General features: G+C 44.6%; 2 protein-coding genes across 4 annotated transcripts in view; one reads left to right on the top strand and one right to left on the bottom strand.

Moving 5' to 3' along the window:
- Positions 1–23,421, bottom strand: part of taok3a (TAO kinase 3a) — a 47,922-nt gene that overhangs the window by 13,600 nt on the left and 10,901 nt on the right. The window contains exons 3-12 of one of the 3 annotated variants that reach the window (XM_078789562.1): positions 14,279–14,361; positions 11,093–11,325; positions 10,653–10,724; positions 10,029–10,130; positions 9,701–9,746; positions 8,563–8,659; positions 8,163–8,276; positions 6,937–7,028; positions 6,752–6,845; positions 3,693–3,774 (exon numbers count right to left, since the gene is read on the bottom strand). In XM_078789562.1, the coding sequence (XP_078645688.1) occupies positions 3,693–3,774; positions 6,752–6,845; positions 6,937–7,028; positions 8,163–8,276; positions 8,563–8,659; positions 9,701–9,746; positions 10,029–10,130; positions 10,653–10,724; positions 11,093–11,224 (831 nt within the window). In that variant the 5' untranslated portion in view covers positions 11,225–11,325; positions 14,279–14,361. Of the gene's footprint in view, positions 1–3,692; positions 3,775–6,751; positions 6,846–6,936; positions 7,029–8,162; positions 8,277–8,562; positions 8,660–9,700; positions 9,747–10,028; positions 10,131–10,652; positions 10,725–11,092; positions 11,326–14,278; positions 14,362–23,421 lie in introns of those variants that run through there. The other 2 variants (XM_078789563.1, XM_058069619.2) reach the window with 2 other exon arrangements.
- LOC144898216 (uncharacterized) lies at positions 21,429–23,174 on the top strand. Its single transcript, XM_078789245.1, has 2 exons — positions 21,429–21,507; positions 22,437–23,174. Exons 1-2 carry the CDS (start codon positions 21,429–21,431, stop codon positions 22,988–22,990), a joined length of 633 nt encoding a protein of 210 aa, XP_078645371.1. The 3' UTR covers positions 22,991–23,174.

The following is a 23,421-nucleotide window of genomic DNA, read 5'->3' as shown; positions in this document are numbered from 1 at the left end:
GGTGGGCTGAGGAAGGGGGGGCGGGTCAAGAGAGGGAGATAAGGAGGCAAGGAAGGACACAGCAGACTTTTACTTTTTCCCAGCATCTGCCCTTGATCCCGATCTACATGACGATCCAGCAATGCCGAGCATACATTAGACGAGGAATTTAGCAACAAAGCTGACATGCTAAAATGCCAACATGTTAACAGTTAGCATGGTAGCAGCTAAAAAGAAAGCACCGAGTCTCAAAAGTGAAGAGGCAGTCCCATAGCGTCCCCACATCATGCCATGTGTGTATTTGCCTTTAGAGAACGGCAAATTAGCTAAAATGCTAACTTGCTGAGAGCTAGCTTGGTAGCATCTAGCAAGAAAGCACCAAGTCCATAAAGTGTTAAGGTAGCCCCATAGTGTCCCAACATCATGTCATGTGTGTATTTGCCTTTAGACATGAGTAAATTATCTTAAATGCTAACATGCTAATGGATACATTGCTAGCACATAGCAAGAGGGCCTCAAGTTTAGAAACTGCCAAGGTTGGCCTATAACCTCCCTGCATCATGCCATTTGTGTATTTGCCTTTACACATGAGTAAATTAGCTTAAATGCTAACATGCTAACGGCTACCATGCTAGCACCTAGCAAAAGGGCCTCAAGTTTAGAAACTGCCAAGGTTGTCCTATAACCTCCCTGCATCATGCCATGTATGTATTTGCCTTTAGACATGAGTAAATTAGCTTAAATGCTAACATGCTAACGGCTACCATGCTAGCACCTAGCAAGAGGGCCTCAAGTTTAGAAACTGCCAAGGTTGTCCTATAATTTCCCTACATCATGCCATGTGTGTATTTGGCTTTATAAATTAGTAAATTAGCTAAAATGCTAACATGTTAATGGTCATCATGTTAGCACCTGACAAGACAGCCTCAAGTTTAGAAAGTGCCAAGGTTGTCCTGTAACCTCCATACATCATGCCATATGTGTATTATCCTTTAGACATGAGTAAATTTGCTTAAATGCTAACGGCTATCATGCTAGCACCTAGCAAGCGGGCCTCAAGTTTAGAAACTGCCAAGGTTGTCCTATAACCTCCCTGCATCATGCCATGTGTGTATTTGCCTTTAGACATTAGTAAATTAGTTAAATTCTAAGATCCTAACGGCAACCATGCTAGCACCTAGCATGACAGCCTCAGGCCCCGAAAAGTTTAAGGCAGTCCCATAGTGTCCCCACATCATACCGTGTGTGTATTTGCCTTTAGACACGAGTAAATTGGCTAAAATGCTAACATACTAACTGTCATCATGCTAGCACCTTGCAAGAGAGCCTCAAGTTTAGAAAGTGCCAAGGTTGTCCTATAACCTCCCGACATCATATCATGTGTGTATTTCCCTTTAGACATGAGTAAATTAGCTAAAATGCTAACATGCCAACAGTCATCATGCTAGCACCTAGTAAGAGGGTCTCAAGTTTAGAAACTGCCAAGGTTGTCCTATAACCTCCCTGCATCATGCCATGTGTGTATTTGCCTTTACATATGAGTAAATTAGCTTAAATGCTAACATGCTAACGGCTACGATGCTAGCACCTAGCAAGTGGGCCTCAAGTTTAGAAACTGCCAAGGTTGTCCTTTAACCTCGCTGCATCATGCCATGTGTGTATTTGCCTTTACATATGAGTAAATTAGCTTAAATGCTAACATGCTAACGGCTACCATGCTAGCACCTAGCAAGTGGGCCTCAAGTTTAGAAACTGCCAAGGTTGTCCTTTCACCTCGCTGCATCATGCCATGTGTATTTATTTGCCTGTACACATGAGTAAATTAGCTTAAATGCTAACATGCTAACGGCTACCATGCTAGCACCTAGCAAGTGGGCCTCAAGTTTAGAAACTGCCAAGGTTGTCCTTTAACCTCGCTGCATCATGCCATGTGTGTATTTGCCTCCAGACATGAGTAAATTAGTTTAAATGCTAACATGCTAGCAATAACCATTCTAGCACCTATCAATATAGCATCAAGTCATGAAAGTTGCCAGGCACTGCTGTGGTGTACTAAAGAGCAGAGAGGGAGTGACATGCGGGTCGATACTGAACTATTGATTCCTGACATGATGATAGCCCTGTCATTGGCTGGCGACCAGTCCAGGGTGTAGCCCACCTCTCGCCCGAAGGCAGCTGGGATAGGCTCCAGCACCCCCGCGACCCTCGTGAGGAAAAAGCGGTAGAAAATGAGTGAATGAATGAATGACATGATGATAACACAGCTGAATGCTGTATAATGGATTCTATAAAAATGTTGATATTGCCTGGTCTTTGAGGTGCCTGGAGTCACTGCTTAAATACAAAAATAAAAATTTTAAAATCTACCAAATATATGAGCTCTATGGTATCAACTGGGAAGGGAATCATTGTAACCGCACATGTCAACACGCCGTGGTTTTTGAATGGAGGGGCTGTGAGGAGGAGGAGATGGCGGCCATGACAGTGAATCGGCACAAATGGCTGAAAAGGCTAAATCGCTCATGTCGAACAGAAGCTTCTTACGGCCAAACGATTCAAGATATCGACACCACAAGACGACCGTGAGCGGCCCGAGGGTCGGGGCTTCGTATAGATCTGCTTGTTTTGCAGTTTGCATATCGGATGAGAAACGACCTCAAAAAAAAAAAGACGCCGTCTTTAACATGGGAGACTATGGGAGAAATTCTAGACTTTGGTCGCTTCTAGGCGCCACAGAAGGAAAACCGTACATCTCTCAGACATAAGAGTGACATTTTTGGAAAGGGGACAAAAATTCCTACGTTTTCACCAAAATAAAGTAAGCTAGCTAAAACAGTGTGGCCAGGAAGGAGTTGTTTGCAAAAAAAAAAGTTATCTTTTCGCCTCCCCTGCTCAGAGTGGGAGTCAGAGTGGGAGACGAGGGCCCTGCGCACACCTCCTTCTGATGAAGATAGAGCGAAAACTAAACATCAGATGAAAAAACTACTTACCACAGAGAGTGTTGAGAAGTTTATCTCAAAATGCCGTATGGCTGAGCTACAAGGATGTGAGAAGTCTGTAAATTCTTGTTTTTTTCTCTGGCATGTGCTGTTCTAAAAATAGAACATGTGTACCTAATCTCGTGGCCCATTTTTTTAAACATTTTGGTTCATAGCGTCGCCATGGTTACATGAACCTTTCAAAAAAATAAATACCTCTGTAGTCCCGAGCGTCATGATTCCGGTGGTGTAACATGTGTAGGGGTCCTTCTTGTGGTTTTGGCCGCATTACACGCGGAAAAATGGGAAGATTTAGATATAATAATAGCTTAGCAGCTGTCTATGGGGCTTGCATTGCTGGGCAAGCCCATATTGTAGCTAAAGCTAATATTGTAGCTATAGCTAAACGGCACAAGGAATAACAAGCCCCATAGCTCAGTAATGCAAGCCCCATAGACAGCTGATATACACACACATAGACAAACAAATACAACTTGTGCAACTGCCCCCCTTGATTTGCACGACGATGTAGTAGGGACCCCCCAAAGAGAATAAAAAGAGAGGAGTGTGAACTGCATATTCAGAGTGGAGCTGCATGTCACTGGGTATGTTGTTTCATTCTCCTCGCTGTGAGTAACTTTGAATATTGTCTCTTCTGTATTCAAGTGTTTGCACAAGTGTCACAGAAGTTTGAACCTCACACCGAGTCAGCTTAGATTCCTTCTGATCACTCACTCTGAGCAGCTCCCCCGACGAGGGTCTGTCCTGAGGAATTTTCAGTAGGCAGTAGTCCACAAAGCTCCGGAAAGGGTCAGACCTGCGACAAAACCAGCAAGGATTTTTCCTCTCAGATAACATCTGATAACATCTTCCTTTACCACAACACTTCTTTCACGCTCACGGCTCCTGTGATCACCGTCTGTTACAGCGTCCGTGCTGACTACGGTGTCCCTATGGCATCCGTGCTTACTATGGCGTCCCTACGGCATCCGTGCTTACTACGGTGTCCCGATGGCGCCCCGAGTGTCTTTATTCGAGCCAGTTAGGTTTTAGCCTTTGACTTTCATGCTGTTGCTTGTTTTGTTGCCTGATGTTGCATGTGGAGCACTTTGGGGCAGTAGTGACTGTTTTAAAATGTACAGTGTATAACATGTGTAGTGTATACTACAACGAAACAGTGACATGTGTAGTGTAGTGTATACTACAAAGTACAGTGACATGTGTAGTGTAGTGTATACTACAAAGTACAATGACGTGTAGTGGAGTGTATCCTACAAAGTACAGTGATGTGTAGTGTAGTGTAGTGTTTGTAAGTGAATCTATGGAATTGAATACAATCATTTTCCTTTGACTACACCCTCCACACCTCTGCCGACAGCGACCTCAACCTGTCCCCTACAGTACGGGATGCATGGATGATGTAAAGAAGGGGAGCAAACATGGAGGACCAGCGACGCTAAAAAGATCAAACCTCATCCTACGACGACGGTCAGTATGGCGTCACCCGATGCCATCACGTATTTCTGTGAGTAGTCCTGCAGTACACGTACACTAGGGTGCATCAAAAAACACAATTATTGAATTTTGATATGGCTGGGTACTAAAAGTGCTCCAATATAGGTAGAAACAACACATACAAAATATTTTTCCAATACATGATTATTTAGGGGTGCCACCATACATCTGTTTTTGTGGAATAAAGTGGTAAACAGTGCTCACTGGTCGCCATGGAGATTTGAGGTCAGCAAAGACTGCAGCTCAAGAACTGCAGTGATCTTTGATGTTTTTGTTGGTATTTATACTCCTATTACATATTACTACCAAATTTGTGGTTTTGTCTTTGTAATTTGAATGACTTGTAGTCATATTTATAGGTATTTAATGCTCATTGCCTCTACTGTAGCTAACATTAGCTAGCTACAGTTAATGACAGTTAGCTAATAGCTGAGAAAGCCTAACATCAACAACAGTAACACAGGGTAGACAGTATTACTGATGCTTCATATTTATTGAGAGTAGTACTGTCGTCCTACATAATCTGATATACACTTGTCCATTTATTATTTTAGTCTTCATTCCGCCTGATATCCTCAGCCGAGTGTTGTGTCACTGGCTGCAAGGTTGAAGATGTCGCCAATGCAACAGGCTGCCTTCACTCATGGCCTGGTCGCAGACTCATGCGGTGATTACATACTACATCTCTCTGCCTCCTATGCAACAGCTGACCGAGAATAGAATGGGCTATCAATGCTGCGTTCAAAATAAGTCCGGTCAATGTCTGTGTGATGAATGTGGTGAATGACTGTGCCGAGCATGGCGTCAAACTCACATCCGACTTTGTCGCAATGACCCAGGAGGGAGCAGCACCTGCAGAATGTGCTGCAGGCAGTTGAACATGACCACAGCCAACAGCCAAACATTCGTCGCTGCAAACGCAAGCTGATCCCTGAATAGGAGGGTTACTCCTGGGTGGCAGGTGGGATGACAAATCTGGGGTTAGATGCACTGGGTAAGGCCATGTGAACATGTCCCATTTCCCGCCATTCATTTTGTCAATAGGACAAATGAATGGAGAATCTTGAAAGTTGAATTCTGACGAATACCCAATCCAAAGAGAAAACAAATATATTTACTTTGATAACCCTATAGAAAATCATGCTGTAAGCAAGTTCATTGTACTCAACATTTCCAGGTCAACTTTTTGGCAATTAAACTAGAAATTGCACATTTTCCAAAATTTTACAAAAGTTTATGTGTGAGGTGGCACCCCTAAATCTCAATGGATTTCCTCAAAATTTTGCAAAAGACATTTTTATGTTCATTAGAAAAAAATGAAATGCCAGCCAAATTAATATTATGAAATTAAAATTTCCCATTCAAATTTGATGCACCCTAACGTACACGTATACTTGGACTCATACAATGTGGTCCTCGTCCACCAGTCTCGGCTGGATGCATGCTGCTGAAGCCTCAGGCCGTCACGGAGCAAGCGAGCAAGAGTGAGAGAGGGAGGGCCTCCAAAAATACCACCGCCAACGCTCAGTGGCAGTGCCACCGTTTTTTTGCCTTGGCACGGCGCTATGCTAGCATGCACGCAAACTCAGATGTTTGGTTCTTCAGCAGCGATCTGACGTGACAGGACTCGTATGTACGCAGGACTTGGATATTCCTGGGCTGGGCTGGTGTTCGAGTCCACCTGCTTGTCAAGGAGGACCAAGGGCTCCAGCTGCACACGCTAGCTAGCTACGTAGCTGGATCATTTAATGTTGATGTTAAGGGCGTGCTAACTTACGTACTTTCTTCTTTGTGATGGAAGGTGTGACGTTTAACATGAATATACCTGGGTCACAATGTGAGGATGCCTGGTGGAGTACATGATGGGCGTCCACTTGGTGCATACAATGTATATCCATACAGTCACACTGTCCATTCCTATTATCCATCACTTCCTGCTTTGGCGCCACTGGGCCGAAATTCAAACTCTGCTGCTTTCAAATGCATCACGTGCATTCCAGCAGTGTGTGAATAATGCAAGCCTCTCACACACGCCAGAGACGCCATTCATCATTTAAATCTGCCGACACGCTAAGCGCAGCAGTTAGGGACCATTCATCGTCTTCCAGCCTTTCATCGATTGGACAACTCAGAGAGCTAACTTAGCCAATCAACAGCAGCCTGATGGCAGCGACACACGATATTCCTGGTGGAGAAATATCCTGGCCTGAACTCAAACATGCCACTTACGTCATCTCTGGAGGCTTTATTAGCGCCGACAAATCACACGGCCAACTTACCACTCGATGGACTGCAGAGTGGGGGAGTCGTTCTGGGCGATGTGGTATAAGGCACTCATGGCGTTCATGTTGAACAAGGGCGGTTTACGTTCCGCTGATTGGGACAGAGACAGAGTTTCAACCTTGTGAAAGTCCAATTCTTTGCACAGGGTCCACGTGTTGTGACCTCGCCTTTGACGTCTCACCTAACTCGATGCAGGTGATCCCCAGGGACCAGATGTCCACCTTCCCCTCGTACTGACCCTCGTCCATGGCTAAGATCACTTCCGGGGCCATCCTGGGGACACACGACAGCCGATGAATCCTAAATATACGAGCATGCACAATATCCTCTTTTTCAGGAAACCACATTTTGTGGGCAATTTCACTGCCGTGTTTTTGGGCAATGACAATTAAGGAAGTCTGTCTATCTATTTGTCTGTCTATCCATCCGTCCGTCCGTCCAGCCATCCATCTGTCCGTCAGTCTGTCCGTCTATCCATCCATCCATCATCCATCCATCTGTCCATCCATCCGTCTATCTATCCATCATCCAGCCATCCATCCCTTTCGGCTTCCCAGGACCTGCATGGTACCCATCTCTACCGTACTTCTTCATGTGTAGTGTGTACACGCCTGGAGGCAAGGGCTGGAACATTGTGATTAGTCCGATTGGGATATCCTGACATGGCGACGAGCACATCACCACTCTCAGGAGAAGTATGGGGCAGGGGGAGCACTTGATTTGCTCACTTGCACAGTACAGGTAACCTCGCCTCATCGCCGCGTCGTGTACCAAGACGAGAGTTCATCCGCAGGTCCGACTGTTCGAGGGATGTCTCCTCGCCGACATCACAGAAGGAGGGTGAGTGATGGGAGGAGCTATTGTCTGCCATATATGACAGCATGGCTTCCCTTTGAGGCTCGGAATGAAGAGCTTCCATGTGGAGCATCGAGCGTGACGACCGCTATCATATGCCTCGCGTGTTTGCTACGCTTTAGACAAGAGATCATCCCACTCAGAATGATGGGAGAATCTCCTTCCTCTGACCCATCCAAGCTTGAGCAGCCCCCCCACGTACTGTATGTACCCACTACACTTCCTAAAATGATGGACATGAAGGGAAAATCTTTGTCCTGGTGTACATGGTACCACCTCTGACCACCGTCTGAGCCCCCTAGCAAGACGAGCCGCCCCATTTACAGGCCCTTCAAAAAAAGCAGGCTTCACTATACCTCTTAAAACAAAGACGGACATGAAGGAAACATCTCCTTCCTCGTGGACATGATACCACCTGTGACCTGCCCTCGCTTGATGATCCCGCCCCGTGTATACGCCCACCACTCGGCAAAAAGGGCAGGCTTTGCTACACATCTTAAAGACATGTCAGCTCTGTTGTTTAGCCAAGACGCTAGACTCAAGACAACTCACCAGTAAGGTGTGCCCACAAAGGAGTTGGCGGGTGAGGCAATGGAGGCGGAGCCAAAGTCAGCCAGCTTGACCTGTCCCAGCTCCGTCAGCAGGATGTTCCCGGCTTTCACGTCTCTGCAAGAGGACAAAATGGTACGCGACCTTATGAAGGATTATGAAGGCAGCACATCATAATAGCACAGCAAATGTTAGCATTTGTGGCTAGCATGAACTTGCAGCTTGGGAAAAGCTTGTGTTGCAACAGTCCAAAGGTTGTGGGCGTGAGCCATGAAAGATAAAAAGACGTATGTCCGAGCAGATGCTGAGATAGCAGGCTTTACAACAGGACCATAAGAAGATGGTCATGTGGCGTTGCTGCCGAGACGCCATTGGAAGGCGGAAGCAACAGGAACTACTTTACCTGTGAATCATATTACGGGAATGCAGGTAGGCCAGTCCCAGCAAGGCACCATGGGTAATGGCAGCGATTTCCACCTCTTGGAGTGGCTTCTTGTGAACTTTGGGGGGAACACATGCATGCACACGCACACGTTACAGCCTTTTAATAATAAACACCATGCATCACCGACCGCTGGACCGTGGTCGCAGTCCAGCGACACATACAGTACTACTGTACACTATGATGGAAACCACCGCTACTGCAGTACACTATGATGGAAACACCGTTGCTACTGTACACTACACTGTACACTATGATGGACACCACCGCTAATGCAGTACACTATGATGGACACCACCAATACTACTGTACACTATGATGGAAACACCACTACTGCAGTACTACTTGATGGAAACTACCGCTACTACTGTACATTATGATGAAAACCACTGCTACTATTGTACACTATGATGGAAACCACCGCTTCTGCAGTACACCTATGATGGACACCACTGCTACTGCAGTAAACTATGATGGACACCACCGCTACTGCAGTACATTATGATGAAACCATCGCTACTTCAGTACACTATGATGGAAACACCGCTAATGCAGTACACTATGATGGAAACCACCAATACTACTGTACACTATGATGGAAACCACCGCTACTGCAGTACACTATGATGGAAACACCACTACTGCAGTACTACTTGATGGAAACCACCGCTACTACTGTACATTATGATGAAAACCACCGCTACTACTGTACACTATGATGAAAACCACGGCTTCTGCAGTACACTATGATGGACACCACCGCTGCTACTGTACACTACACTGTACACTATGATGGAAACCAACGCTAATGCTGTACACTATGATGGAAACCACAGCTACTGCAGTACACTATGATGGACACCACCACTACTGCAGTACACTATGATGGACACCACCGCTACTCCAGTACACTATGATGAAACCACCGCTACTGCAGTACACTATGATGAAACCACCGCTACTGCAGTACACTATGTCATCCTGACATCTTTGAAATGTTATATTTAGTCCTGTAAGATCAGCTTGGTGTGAAAAAGCTGGCTTTGCCCCCAAATGTCTTTATTTCCTTTTTCAGATATGAAAAGAGAAATACGCTTACCCTCTAGTAAATCTGATGCAGAGCCCAGGCAGTATTCCATCACCAGCTGGAACACAAAAGAATCACATCATCATCATAACACAGCACATAACACATATTTACAGGCGTCATACACGGATGCTAACGTGTTTGCAGGCGCGAAACACGGACACTAATGTGTTTGCAGGCGCGATACACGGACGCTATCGTGTTCGCAGGCGCGATACACGGACGCTAACGTGTTCGCAGGCGCGATACACGGACGCTAACGTGTTCGCAGGCGCGATACACGGACGCTAACGTGTTCGCAGGCGCGATACAGGGATGCTAACACTGATGCTACACTCACCCAGGCAGTGTTGTCTTTCAAGTAGCATCCTTTGTACTCGATGGTGTTGGGGTGCCGCAGCTGCCCCAAAAACTTGACCTCCTTAATAATGTCCTGCCACTTCTACACATACACACACACACACACATGCACAGGATATAAGGATATAAGTTGTGTATCTGTCAAGTGAAAAATTGAGTGCCAAAAAGCAGCTTTTTCAGTTATCACACTCCATCTTATAAGTTCAACCACATTTCCTCCAAATGAAACCAAAGTAGTCCCAGTCGTTTGTGGTGCTTTGTAAAATTAAAATGTACATCTGAGGTGCTTTCTTTTTTGAGATATTACAGATTTTTTTTATAGGTCAGAAAACCTGATTATGCATTAGCCAAAAAAAAATCAACTCAATATTAATTCAAAAATTATGACAGCAGAAATGGTGATTTGAAATGCACAAAACAGCACAAATGCAGCACAAAGAAAGAGACTGGTGGACCAGAGTTTTGGGTGGGGTGGGGGACAACTTCACTCAGGCGTTACATGAAGATGGTGCTGGCTTTGGTCTTTCAAAACACAAACACAAGACATTTGGCATGTTTGTCACATTTGGCACACTTGTGTGACCATGACGTGTGTGTGTGTTACCTCAGTTGTCTGCTTGCCATTGTAGGACATCTTTTTGATGGCCACCACCTCGTTGGAATAGGAGTTGCGGGCCTGAAATAGAAAGAAGACATCGTCCTTCATATCATCCACGTGCAAACAGTAAAACCAAAAGGAAAACACAAAGTTCACGCTGTGTCAGAGTTCCACACGCTGAGCATCATACCACACTTACACAGCACCACACGAGGATCAGCATCAAAATATATAATAATAATTATTATTAAATAAATAAATGCTAATCGATATGTTATTACGAATTAAACAAATTAGAATTTTTTTCTTGAAGTAGAAAGAGTAAAGAATACTTCCAATATTAAGAATGTATACAATAGAAAGTACAAAAGAGTACAGAATACATCCAATATTAGTTTTAGTTCTACTTCAATAGGAAGTAGAAAGAGTACAGAAAACACACATACAAAGTAGACGGCCCCGAAGCTGCCATGACCGATCTCGTGCAGGTCGCAAAAGATGTCCTCGGGGTCATCCTTGAAGAAGAGCTCGGCCAGCTCGGGGTCCTTGGTTGCGCCCTTCCGAGTGGACGACGGCATCACGGGCTAGGCGGCGGGCACCGAGCTCACACGATTACTGCTGCGACCGCCGCCAGACGTCCATGACGGGCCCGGCATTGGCCAGCCAGACCAGGAAAGAACTGTGGAGACAAACACAGCATCGCCTCCTTAGGGGGGTGGGGGTGAAGGGTCATGGAAGAGACCATCATAGGGGAAGGATGAGATGATGTCAGTATGAACATTCCAGTCAGGCTGTTCATGAGCTCCTCAAAAGTGGAAGACCGAAGCTGAAAAAAACCCTTAACTAGAAACCAAACGTGTCCCAAACGGCTTTGGCCGTGCTTGATGCCATGTTTCCAGGAGGCCCTCCAGCTGCTGAAGATGGCTTCACTGTCTGGAACTCGTGTCCATCTTTCTAAAAACATCCCCAAATGTTCGCCATTTAGATTTAGATGAGGGGGAGATGCAGGATGGTCCAAAGGAGTCGGCTTACTCCTCTTTGTCATCGCCACACGGACATGAGGGACGATCTCCACATCGCCCGTTATTTTTCTAAAACTCAAATTTTTAGTCTTAGTTGCTAGTTTTCGGTTTAGGATGACAAGGGAGGAGCTGCTTAATGATGTCAAGGGAGTTGGGAGCACGAATGAGAAAGGCAGCATTGGTGAACACCTGAATGAGTTGAATTGTGCTGGCATGACAGCAAAATGGAGGTCCTGGGCCACACAGGAGGGGGCTCATAGAAGGGGGGGCCCTACTTTCCGAGCTCTAATGATGTTGGTGTGAAGACATGCTAATGACAAGCTTTCCAAAGGCGTCATCGGCTCAGATGGGCCTCCGCCAGGCGCATTATAGTGCATGACGAGGCCGCAGGCGGGCCGTCAAGCGTGGACTGACGCCGGAGAGCTTGCTCCAGTTAGCTTGGCTGCACATGCAACACACACTCACCATCTGGGTCTGGCAGGGAATCGGCCTGCACATCATCCAGATGCAGCCAGCAGAGGAGGAGAGGAGGATAGGAGGAGGCACAGCGTTCAGCCGCCGTGGAGACGCAGCATCAGCCTCTTAAAGGCTCCCCGACATCACTCATCAGCTTTGCTTAAATACGCTGGATATTGTTTGGCAATTTCAACCAAACCTTTTGAAGTTATTTTCAACACTAAAGAGGTAAATGTTGGCAAAAACATCACCTCCGCACTGCCTGTTGGAGGTAATTACTGTTTGAAATCAGCACAAGAGTCTTCTTTTAGATTGCATCATCCTCACAGTAAACATACGTGTGTCTGAAAAGATGCTTACATAAGATGCATCGTGCCGTGCAGCCTTGTCGCCATCATGGAAGAGTCTTGAGAAGACATCATGTCAACAAGACTTGACTTACTCTCGCCTTTTTGGAATAACATCCTTTTTCAAAATGTGTACTTCCAAAGAGTACTTCCAAGCCAAACGCTTCTTGGAAAGGTGTTCCCAGCAGTCATCAGTGAAATGATCACTGCACAGAACAGAATCGGAGGTAAGCATCCGTCTTGCTCTCCTTCTCTGCACTTGATCGTCCATTGTTGTCTTAAAGCGTCCTCTTTTGGAATAGAAAAACTTACAGTATCACTGGGCTACTGTGAACATCCAGCAGCAACACAACGTTTTGGCATGAGTACTATTTGAATGAAAAACATACTGAACCAAGTCCAGCATCTACCTCCAGAAGCAGTTTGCAGCCTGCACTTCACTGAGTACGGGATCGGAAACGACGTCACGCTAACCTAGCATGATGCTACTGTTCAAATGGGAGCGTAATGTTAGCACCTTAGCTTACATAGCCATGCTAGCCTTGCTAACGTAAAAAGTACACAGTCCTGCTTCCTGGGTGCGTGGCCAGACACGCACCCATTTCCTCCAAAACATCTCACACGAGGATTTCGGGGGGCCCAAAACGTGACCACCGAGGGAAACAGGTCCATGTGCTGGGACCGGCCCTTCCCTGAAAGACGCCCACATTTCCAATGGAGTTAGCTTGTCGACGAAACATTGGCAAGTTAAAGCCAGAAAAGACTGCCCACCCCTCCGGCACAGCTATGACTAATTCATGCAGCCACGGCTGTTCAGTTGGGGGGGGGGGGGTCCTTTTCCAAAGGTAAGTTATGATATTCATAATATTTATCTTGCTGTACTTTGCCTGAGCTGGATTTAGCTAAGCCAAACACATCATAAAAAAATGCTGTGAACCTTACAACTTGCTGCGCTACACGCCAGCAAACTGCAATAGCATGTACAGCATGTACAGCGTGTACTTCCTCTGACTTGAGCAAATAGTTCACGTTAGCTACACACTACTACTCTATTACTACTACACATTCTACACTTACTTTGGACTACTACACACTTTACGTATTTGTCTTCTCACAAAGTAGAAACATAAAGACTGTGTTGTGTGTTGCATGAGACTAAATGGGTCAGCCTCATTATGGACAGCAGATGCCAGTTCAAACGCACATTGGCACGTTGGCACATGGTGGACCAACCACCCCACAATGCAACATGTCATACGTCGGACCCTGTGATGGAGATAATCAGTTCCAGAGTCAAACTGTGGCCATGAAAGGCTGCTATGACCATCGTGTGGAGTAAATTGAAAAAAAAATGCCATCAGGAGGTTGTCTACAGCCAGAGATGACGCCAAAGCTGCACTGATGAGAGACCCTGGGTGTTTATAGGTGACGCACCCGGCCACTATAGCAGAATAGAGGTCTAGCAGGGGGATAGAGAGTAGATAAAGAGGAGATAGAGCGTAGAAATAGAGAGTAGAAACACTCAAGAAAAATAAGGAAAAGTTGTCGCCGTGGGAAAGTGAGCTTGGGTTGTCTACGGGAGCAAAGTCAGCATGTCCAAGAAAATGTTTTATCTTATGTTTCAGCAAGAACGGGAAAAAGGAGCGACGTTGATACTAATCACCTGGGAGGCAAAGCATGTTGAGCTTGTTAGCATAGCAACAGCTGATTCATCTTTCTTTGGCATCAAGCTGGGAACGACCAAGCCTTCCCATCAACCCTTTTCACCTTTTCTTTCCAGACAAGCTGTGTGTGTGTGTGTTGTCACCTGTGTAGAATGCCACGGATGAAGACGTGTTGCTCCTCCTTTAAAACGCCCAAAGAGATTTCTGTCTGGCCGCCATCTTCATCCTGCCAGGGAGGAATGTTGTTGGCGTTCAAGTGGATCAATACAAGCGAATTGTTGGCTTACAAAAAAGTTTGGAATTTTTATAAGCGTGACCCTTGATGGACATCTCATACTCTCTGCAGTTAAGTAAATAATCTGAGTTCAATAGTCACTATAGGGATGTTATTTCATGTCTAGAAAACTCTAATGTTAAAAAGTATTTAGAAAGTGGCAAACAGGTTTTCTAGATCTTATTTTTAATCTTTAGTCTTTATATTACATATACGTATACACACACACACATATATACACACATATGAAGAGCTTGCAACCAAAAGGCGCTAAATCCAATTTTCACTAAGTTGCATGTTTTTCATGAGTTTAATAGACCTCTGTCATGTGTATTCAAATCACATATTTTGGTCTTGAAATCATTTTAAAAAATATGAAAAAAAGTGATATGAAATTTATGCTTTCAACCAAAAGGCGCTATTTCCATTTCAGATTTCAACCAAAAGGAGCGAAATCCCTTTCTTTATTCTTTATTCTGATTTGCCCAAGTTTCCCATCTATTGATAATCTGACCAATCAGAGAGAAGAATACAATTGGCCCTGCACAAACAGAAAGCCAGTATCAGTGCGCATCCCGTTTTGTTTCTGTACATTTTGATCGAATACGAAGCCGCAAAAATACTGCAGTTTATACAATCCTAGTGCAGTTTTACCATGAATGAGCTAGCTGATATAACAAATAACCCAAGGAAAAGACAGAAGAATGAAGGAGAATGGAAGAAAAACAAGGCTAAAAGGAGATCAAATAGCGGTGAAGGTGAGTTGAAATTTTGTGTTTGATTCAGTCCCATATGTGCCATTTGGTGTTAGGGAATTGATGTGCGTGTGGCTCTTTACAATGTAAAGAGTTTGTAATGAGATGATTTTTGTCACTGTCACCTTCATGGTGCAGTCAAATATGAGCACTGCTTTTAATAAAATTTTCATTATTGTCTGCAAATTGTTATTTTTCATGTGTCGCTCTACTGCAGCCTACAGGTTGAATGCACCTGCAATGTATGACATGTCTTGTACCATTGTCTTGTATAATTGGGTATGTTGAGTTGTGTTAAAGCTGATCATCATGGAATGTGGATGATGTTAATGTGTGCTATAATATCTTAACAACATTTTATCAGTAACAGTGTACTAGTGATAGGTTATAACATTTTGTTTCTGTAATGTGTGAAGGTGAACGAGTGCATGTGTGTGTGGGGGGTGGGGGGTGTATTGTATGTTGAGAATGGCTTCTGTGTAATTATTTTATTAGCATAGCACATTAAAGCACCTTACATTCTTTTACAACAATGCCATTGAAGAAGTTAAAAGGTGACTTCAAATGTACTTCAGCCAAAAGGCGCTAAATCCATCATTTCAGCCAAAAGGCGCTAAATCCGAAAAAAAAAATTAATTAAAAAAATATATATAAAATACAGGGTGTGTGCAGGATTTTTATAGCATGCATTTTTATGACCTATATCAGGGGTGGGCAAACTACGGCCCGGGGGCCACATCCGGCCCGCCAAGTGTTTGAATACGGCCCGCCCGTTCTTTCCAAAGTATTTCATTTAAAGTCAACATACAAGCTGGCATCATGGTTTGAGCCGACATTTTCATGGTTTGGCGGTTTTATCAATTTCGTTATTTCATGCGGTCTGTTGTTTACAAAGTGAAAAAAGGGACACAAGCACATAATAATAATAATACATCAAGTAAATGATCTCAAAGTGCACATATAGCAGATTGCATGACACTTTTACAGATTTAATAATTTCGTTATTTGATGTGGTCTGTTATTTACAAAGTGCTCCTGAAAAAAGGGACACAAGCATATAATAATAATAACAAATAATAATAATTACAAATAATAATCAATTTATTATTATAAATTTATAACACACTTTACATGAAATAAATGATCTCAAAGTGCCCATAAAGCAGATTGTATGACACTTTTACAGATACAATAATTCCAGCTGGACTGTTTCATGTAAAATATCGAGTGTGGCCCCCCCGTCAATTTTGTTAAATCAATGCGGCCCGCCAGTCAAAAAGTTTGCCCACCCCTGACCTATATTGATAGCTCTTTCATTTGCAATATAGACTTGATGACCAAATAGATTGATATGTGCGTAATTGAAAATCATTGATTTTCTCGAAATCAGTCAAAATGGATTTAGCGCCTTTTGGTTGCAAGCTCTTCATACAGTGAAGAAAATAAGTATTTGAACACCCTGCTATTTTGCTATTTCTCCCACTTAGAAATCATGGAGGGGTCTGAAATTTTCATCGTAGGTGCATGTCCACTGTGAGAGAGATAAACTAAAAAGAAAAATCCAGAAATCACAATGCATGATTTTTTAACAATTTATTTGTGTGATACAGCTGCAAATAAGTATTTGAACACCTGAGAAAATGAATGTTAATATTTGGTACAGTAGCCTTTGTTTGCTATTACAGAGGTCAAACGTTTCCTGTAGTTTTTCACCAGGTTTGCACACACTGCAGGAGGGATCTTGGCCCACTCCTCCACACAGATCTTCTCTAGATCAGTCAGGTTTCTGGGTTGTCGCTGAGAAACACGGAGTTTGAGCTCCCTCCAAAGATTTTCGATTGGGTTCAGGTCTGGAGACTGGCTGGGCCATGCTAGAACCTTGATATGCTTCTTACGGAGCCACTCCTTGGTTTTCCTGGCTGTGTGCTTCGGGTCGTTGTCGTGTTGGAAGACCCAGCCACGACCCATCTTCAATGCTCTGACAGAGGGAAGGAGGTTGTTCCCCAAAATCTCACAATACACGGCCCCAGTCATCCTCTCTTTAATGCAGTGCACTCGTCCTGTCCCATGTGCAGAAAAACACCCCCAAAGCATGATGCTACCACCCCCATGCTTCACAGTAGGGATGGTGTTCTTCGGATTGTACTCTTCATTCTTCTTCCTCCAAACACGCTTATTGGAATTATGACCAAAAAGTTCTATTTTGGTCTCATCTGACCATAAAACTTTCTCCCATGACTCCTCTGTATCATCCAAATGGTCATATGCAAACTTAAGACGGGCCTTGACATGTGCTGGTTTAAGCAGGGGAACCTTTCGTGCCATGCATGATTTCACATCATGACGTCTTAGTGTATTACCTACAGTAACCTTGGAAACGGTGGTCCCAGCTCTTTTCAGGTCATTGACCAAGTCCTGTCGTGTAGTTCTGGGCTGATTCCTCACCTTTCTTAGAATCATTGAGACCCCACGAGGTGATATCTTGCATGGGGCTCCACTCCGATTGAGATTGACCGTCATGTTTAGCTTCTTCCATTTTCTAATGATAGCTCCAACAGTGGACCTTTTTTCACCAAGCTGCTTGGTAATTGCTCCGTAGCCCTTTCCAGCCTTGTGGAGGTGTACAATTTTGTCTCTGGTGTCTTTGGACAGCTCTTTGGTCTTCGCCATGTTACAAGTTAAAAGTCTTACTGATTGTATGGGGTGGACAGGTGTCTTTATGCAGCTAACGACCTCAAACAGGTGCATCTGATTCAGGATGATACATGGAGTGCAGGTGGACTTCTAATGGGCAGACTAACAGGTCTTTCAGGGTCAGAATTCTAGATGATACACAGGTGTTCAAATACTTATTTGCAGCTGTATCACACAAATAAATTGTTAAAAAATCATGCATTGTGATTTCTGGATTTTTCTTTTTAGTTTATCTCTCTCACAGTGGACATGCACCTACGATGAAAATTTCAGACCCCTCCATGATTTCTAAGTGGGAGAAATAGCAAAATAGCAGGGTGTTCAAATACTTATTTTCTTCACTGTATATATACATACACACAGTATATTGGGTAATAGGAGTGTAAAGGTGACTATAGGGCTGCTATTCCATGTCTAGTGGGCTCTGGTAATGTTAAAAAGTATTTAAAAGGGGGCAAACAGGTTTTATTTGTATTACATATCTACTATACTGGGTAATACGTGTATAAAGGTTACTATAGGGGTGCTATTTCATGTCGAGAGGGCTCTAATGATATTAAACTGCACATTTAAAAGTCTTAAAAGAGGTTTCCTAAATCTGAAAATGTCCCGATTAAGATGTTGAATGCCGTGTAACCAAGGAACTGCTATTGAGGAGGATGACTGCATTCGGTATTGAATACTAATATAATACCCTTTCCTTTTTAAAAAGCCTTGCCCCAAGTAGACGCCTGGCCCTCTCTGCCATCCCGTGTCCGCCTGTCATGTTTGTTTGTTTAATCAACATCAGTAGCGCCGTTACAACATCGGTCGGACGTTTGTGATATTTTTGGTCCAAGTGTTGTTGCTTATTTGGTGGGCGCTGCGAGGACAATCCGCCCCCCGTTCAATAATGAAGAAGCGGTGGAAGGGATAGAGCGAGGAGAGGGATAAAAAGGGATGGTGCCCCCGCTGAGCGTCCCTGAATGATTTATAACGCAAACTGACGCTTGCCGGAGCCTCGGGAAACATGGCACCAACCCTCCTCTTCCTCGCTCTTCCTCTTCCCTTCAGCCTCCGCTCGGCATGGGGGCGGGGGTGATTTGGGAGGGACGCTGCGTTGCCAGATACAGCCATGCTAATTACCACAGCTGCTGCCAGCCAGACCAGTAAAAAATACGGCCATGCTTCAGGAAAACCAGGGTTTTCCTGAATGACAGCCGTTCTGCCCGGGATGTCCCATTGACTTTTCACTCTCGCGTCCACCATTCTTCAGCTCAGACGGGGATGGCGTGTGACACTCAAAGGTATGGTCGGGACTCATGTTGGCTTTCTGTTCCTTTTCTCTTTTCATCCAAGCGTCACCATGACAATGTGCTAGCTCGTCACCGCATTTCTTTTTTTAGATGCTAGTTGATGAAGTTTGGACATTTTCTATCACCTTTTTGTCAATCAAGAGTTGTCATTTTTTGCCTTGGGGATTGTTGCTTTCATGCAAACAAAATCAGAAGTTCATATACCTCGACAATTTATTGGACTAATATCAGCACCGCATCACTTCTTTTTACACTTGCAACCATTAAGAACATTAAAATGTGACGTATTGTGTATGTTATAAAAATATATATTCATGCATAAATAATTTGTGAAGTTTGTAAAGTCAATCTTCTGTCATTGGGCTTAAATGAAGCATCTCCATGGAGAAAAATGGCTACATTGACACACACTGGTCACTAGGGGGTGGGCTTGTGACTGCAAAGTTCCGTGGGACACACAAGCACCAGACACATTTTTATTGCAGGTTTGAATGAGCCATCGCACAGCAGGAACCCCGCCCACCCCCCACTACCACTGGACCACATTTACAGCATCACACACAAGTCTTATCCAATATCCATGTCCTGTATGTCTTATTTTCTCTTCTCGTCTACTATATTGGGTAATAGGAGTGCAAAGGTGACTATAGGGGTGCTATATCATGTCTAGAGGGCTCTAATCATATCAAAATACGTATTTAGAAGGTGGTAAACAGGCTTTCTATGTCTACCATATTGGGTAATAGGAGTGCAAAAATGACTATAGGGGTGCTATGTCATGTCTAGAGGGCTCTAATCATGGTAAAAAGCATATTTAGAAGGTGGTAAACAGTCTTATGTCTACTATATTGGGTAATAGGAGTGCAAAGGTGACTATAAGGGTGCTATTTCATGTCTAGAGGGCTCTAATCGTGGTAAAATGCATATTTAGAAGGTGGTAAACAGGCTTTCTATGCTGTAGCTATGGAAATATTCAATTTCTATGGAGGGATTAGTGATTGCTAAGGGTCATTCGAAGGTCAACTAGCAGCACTAATGCTAACGTTCCGGACAAAAAAGAAAGCAAAGTAATTACATTACTTCCCATTTGCAAATATGAAGAAATTGTCTTTGCACAAGGCCGTGCGGGTGATGAAAACAAGCGCACACAGATGCGTCAGTCACAGCATTTTCAGGCCATGAATCCAGAAGGGTCGAGCTGCATGGCCCTCTGGAGCCACGCCTGGACTTTTCACTATGAAAGCCATTCATCCGCTCTGGCAACCGCCGCCTCGTTTTCTACGGGTCACTAACTGTGTGTGTGTGTGTGTGTGCGTCCTTACAAAATACACCTTCCTCCTATCTGCTTCTGCTGGCATAAAGCAGCGCAGCATCACTCCATTATTCATCAATCATTTTGCACATCAGAGGGTGGCAAGGGAGTGAAAAGGTGCGGGGGAGAACAACGGGGGTACACGAGTGCATCCACAGGTTGCATGGATCGCCCGAATGGGAAGTGGAATGAAATTAACCTCCGGAGACCGTCCCAGGTCAGGTCAACAACAAACAGCTGGGCAGAACATGAGTCCATATTCCATCCACGACACCACGTGCAGACCTCTGACCCGGAGTGGGGGCCTACCCAAGAGACCCTCCACTATCTGGCAAAAGCCAGTCCGGCCCAGCCTGTGGTAGCATGCACGAGTGATGCTGGGACGTGGTGTAGCTGTGGTTCACCCGGTTAAAACATTAACGACCCAAGAGAACCTCCACTAGGAGGGGGGGGTTCAACCGGGGCCAATCATGAACTCGACACTTGCCATGACGCTGCTAAATGGAGCATGAGTCACGCTAGCCTTCATGATGTTTTCCAACGTGGTAAGGAGCCCAAACACGATGATGATGATGAAGCCCAACATGCTGAACCACGTCCAGAAAGAAGGAAGCGGCGCTCATGCTGGGTTTTCACACCGGGAGCACAATTTGCACATAGATCAGCAGCACTCGTGCACACTGCCGCCACCATGCTCTTGTGTTAGCAGATATTTAGACTATGTTGACAGCACTTCCTGTGCTGACAGACCGCTCGCGCGCGCTCGTTGAATTAAGCTAGCTCCGTTCATTCCGATCTTCAACAGATCTTTTCTTCTAGACTTTTTTCTCAACCAATTTTTTTTTTCTTAAACTAAAACGACTGACTGGACCAAGCTTGCCCGTCGACTTGGACTTCCAGCGGTGTCACCGGAGTTGTTCTTCAAGTTTCCTACTAACTCGCCGATCAACAAGAAACGTGAGTATGGCTTCTTGCAACTCCTGCTCCCTCCTCCTTGAGAGGCTTTCCCTGCTGGAGGAACGTGTCCGCCAACTAGAGCAGAGTAATTTCGTAACAATAGATGTGGCGGGCACACCGGATAGCGTAGGTTGTAGCCAACCTACTAGTCTGCTTATTATTAGCCCTAAGCGGCCGGCTAACCGCGGTGAGCCAATTCAGACGCATAACAGTTACACTCCCTTAGAATGCCCCACTATGTCACAGTCTACTGCAGGGGTGCTCACACTTTTTCAGCATGCAAGCTACTTTTAAAATGACCGAGTCAAAATGATCTACCCACTGCAAAAATGCAAAACATCTATTTATTTTCAAATGTATTGAGGATTATTTGTACGTACAATGTATGTTGATGTACTTTACATAACCAAATGAGCCAATATTGCAAAACACACATAATTAACTATTAACATTTTTTGTAATTACCTGAGTTTACTTTGATGACTTGCACTGAATTGAATCAGCCAGGGATGCATAGTCCGGACAGTAGCTGCTGATAGCCAGGTTAGTCAGGCAAACGCACTTCGAAAAAGACATTGTGAAAAAAAAAGTCCACCTCCCATTCCGTATGGAAGTGATATGTTTGTGCCTTTTTACTTGGTCCAGCTACTTCACTCATTTAGTGACCATAAACTTCAGCGAGGGCTTAAAATCTGACGCAATTCGCCGACTAGCTTAGCACTTTGCATCGTTGTTTACGCATGAGCGGTGACCTAAAGGTCAAAATTCAGTTGTCATCTGATTGGTTGTCCTGTATGTCAATCAAGTAACAGGGATGGATGATAGGCTGACATCGTAAGTTCTGCTGCACTTAGAGACGTTGTTTGATTTGATTGGTCACCCGAAGGGCAACATTCAGTTGTCATCTGAATGGCTGCCCTGTATATCAATCAAGTGACGGCATTGATGCTAGGATGATATTTTTTTAATGTCACGCCACGATCGACCAGTACCACCTCCGCGATCAACCGGTAGATCGCGATCGACTTAATGAGCACCCCTGGTCTACTGGCTCCCGCACATTAGTTATAGGTGACTCCATCACCCGTAACATTAAGCTTAAGAACCCAGCCACCGTAATGTGTATTCCTGGGGCCAGAGCATCCGATATTGAAGCTAGCCTTAGGGAGCTGACTCGCAACAGGTCCAAACACCGACATAAAGCAAACAACACTAGTTTCTCTGATATAGTGATACACGTCGGCTCCAATGACACTAGGATGAGGCAATCAGAGATTACAAAAAGGAACATAGCAAGGACTTGTAATCTCGCCAGAAAGATGTGTCGGCATCGAGTAGTTGTCTCTGGTCCCTTGTCTGCGAGAGGCAATGATGAGAGGTTTAGTAGATTATTCTCGCTAAACCGGTGGCTGGCTGGCTTCTGTAACGAACAGGGATTTCAGTTTGTAGATAACTGGCCTTCCTTCTGGAGGAACCCCCGACTGTTTGGTAGAGATGGCCTTCACCCTAATGGGGAAGGTGCTCTTACCCTTTCCAGAAATATAGATTACTGTTTAAGTCCCACATGACATCCTGCACTAGAACAAGTCGGGGGACAGGTGATTAGCGAGCCTGTTAGAACGGGTGTGGAGTCTGTAAGGTTATGGCTAACTGGCGCTATGCCGGACTTGAACAATACACATAGCCCTTTCTGTAGAATAAAGCAACATATTATGCATACAGATTCACAACCCATAAATGCTCCACTGTCTGTCTTGCCTTCTACTGATGTAGGGCCTTGTGATAAACTTTGAACCTCCCTCTTGTACTAGTGATGATTCAACAACTATCAGACCCCTATAGTATTGACTTCTTATCGTGTGTACAACAAGTCAAAATATGGCATGGGTTCTAGACGGAGCAATCGGTAAGGAGCAAACCGTGTCTGCATGCAAAATGTCTTCTTTTCATTTCAACATGCATTTTACCTCCGAGGCACAAGTGCGGATCAGACATGTTC

The sequence above is a fragment of the Doryrhamphus excisus genome, linkage group LG3 (assembly GCF_037039965.1).
Source record: "Doryrhamphus excisus strain RoL-2023G ecotype Guam linkage group LG3, RoL_Dexc_Guam_v1.1, whole genome shotgun sequence".
NCBI classification, from domain to species: Eukaryota; Metazoa; Chordata; class Actinopteri; order Syngnathiformes; family Syngnathidae; genus Doryrhamphus; species Doryrhamphus excisus.
This window is presented reverse-complemented; position numbering and strand designations above follow the sequence as displayed.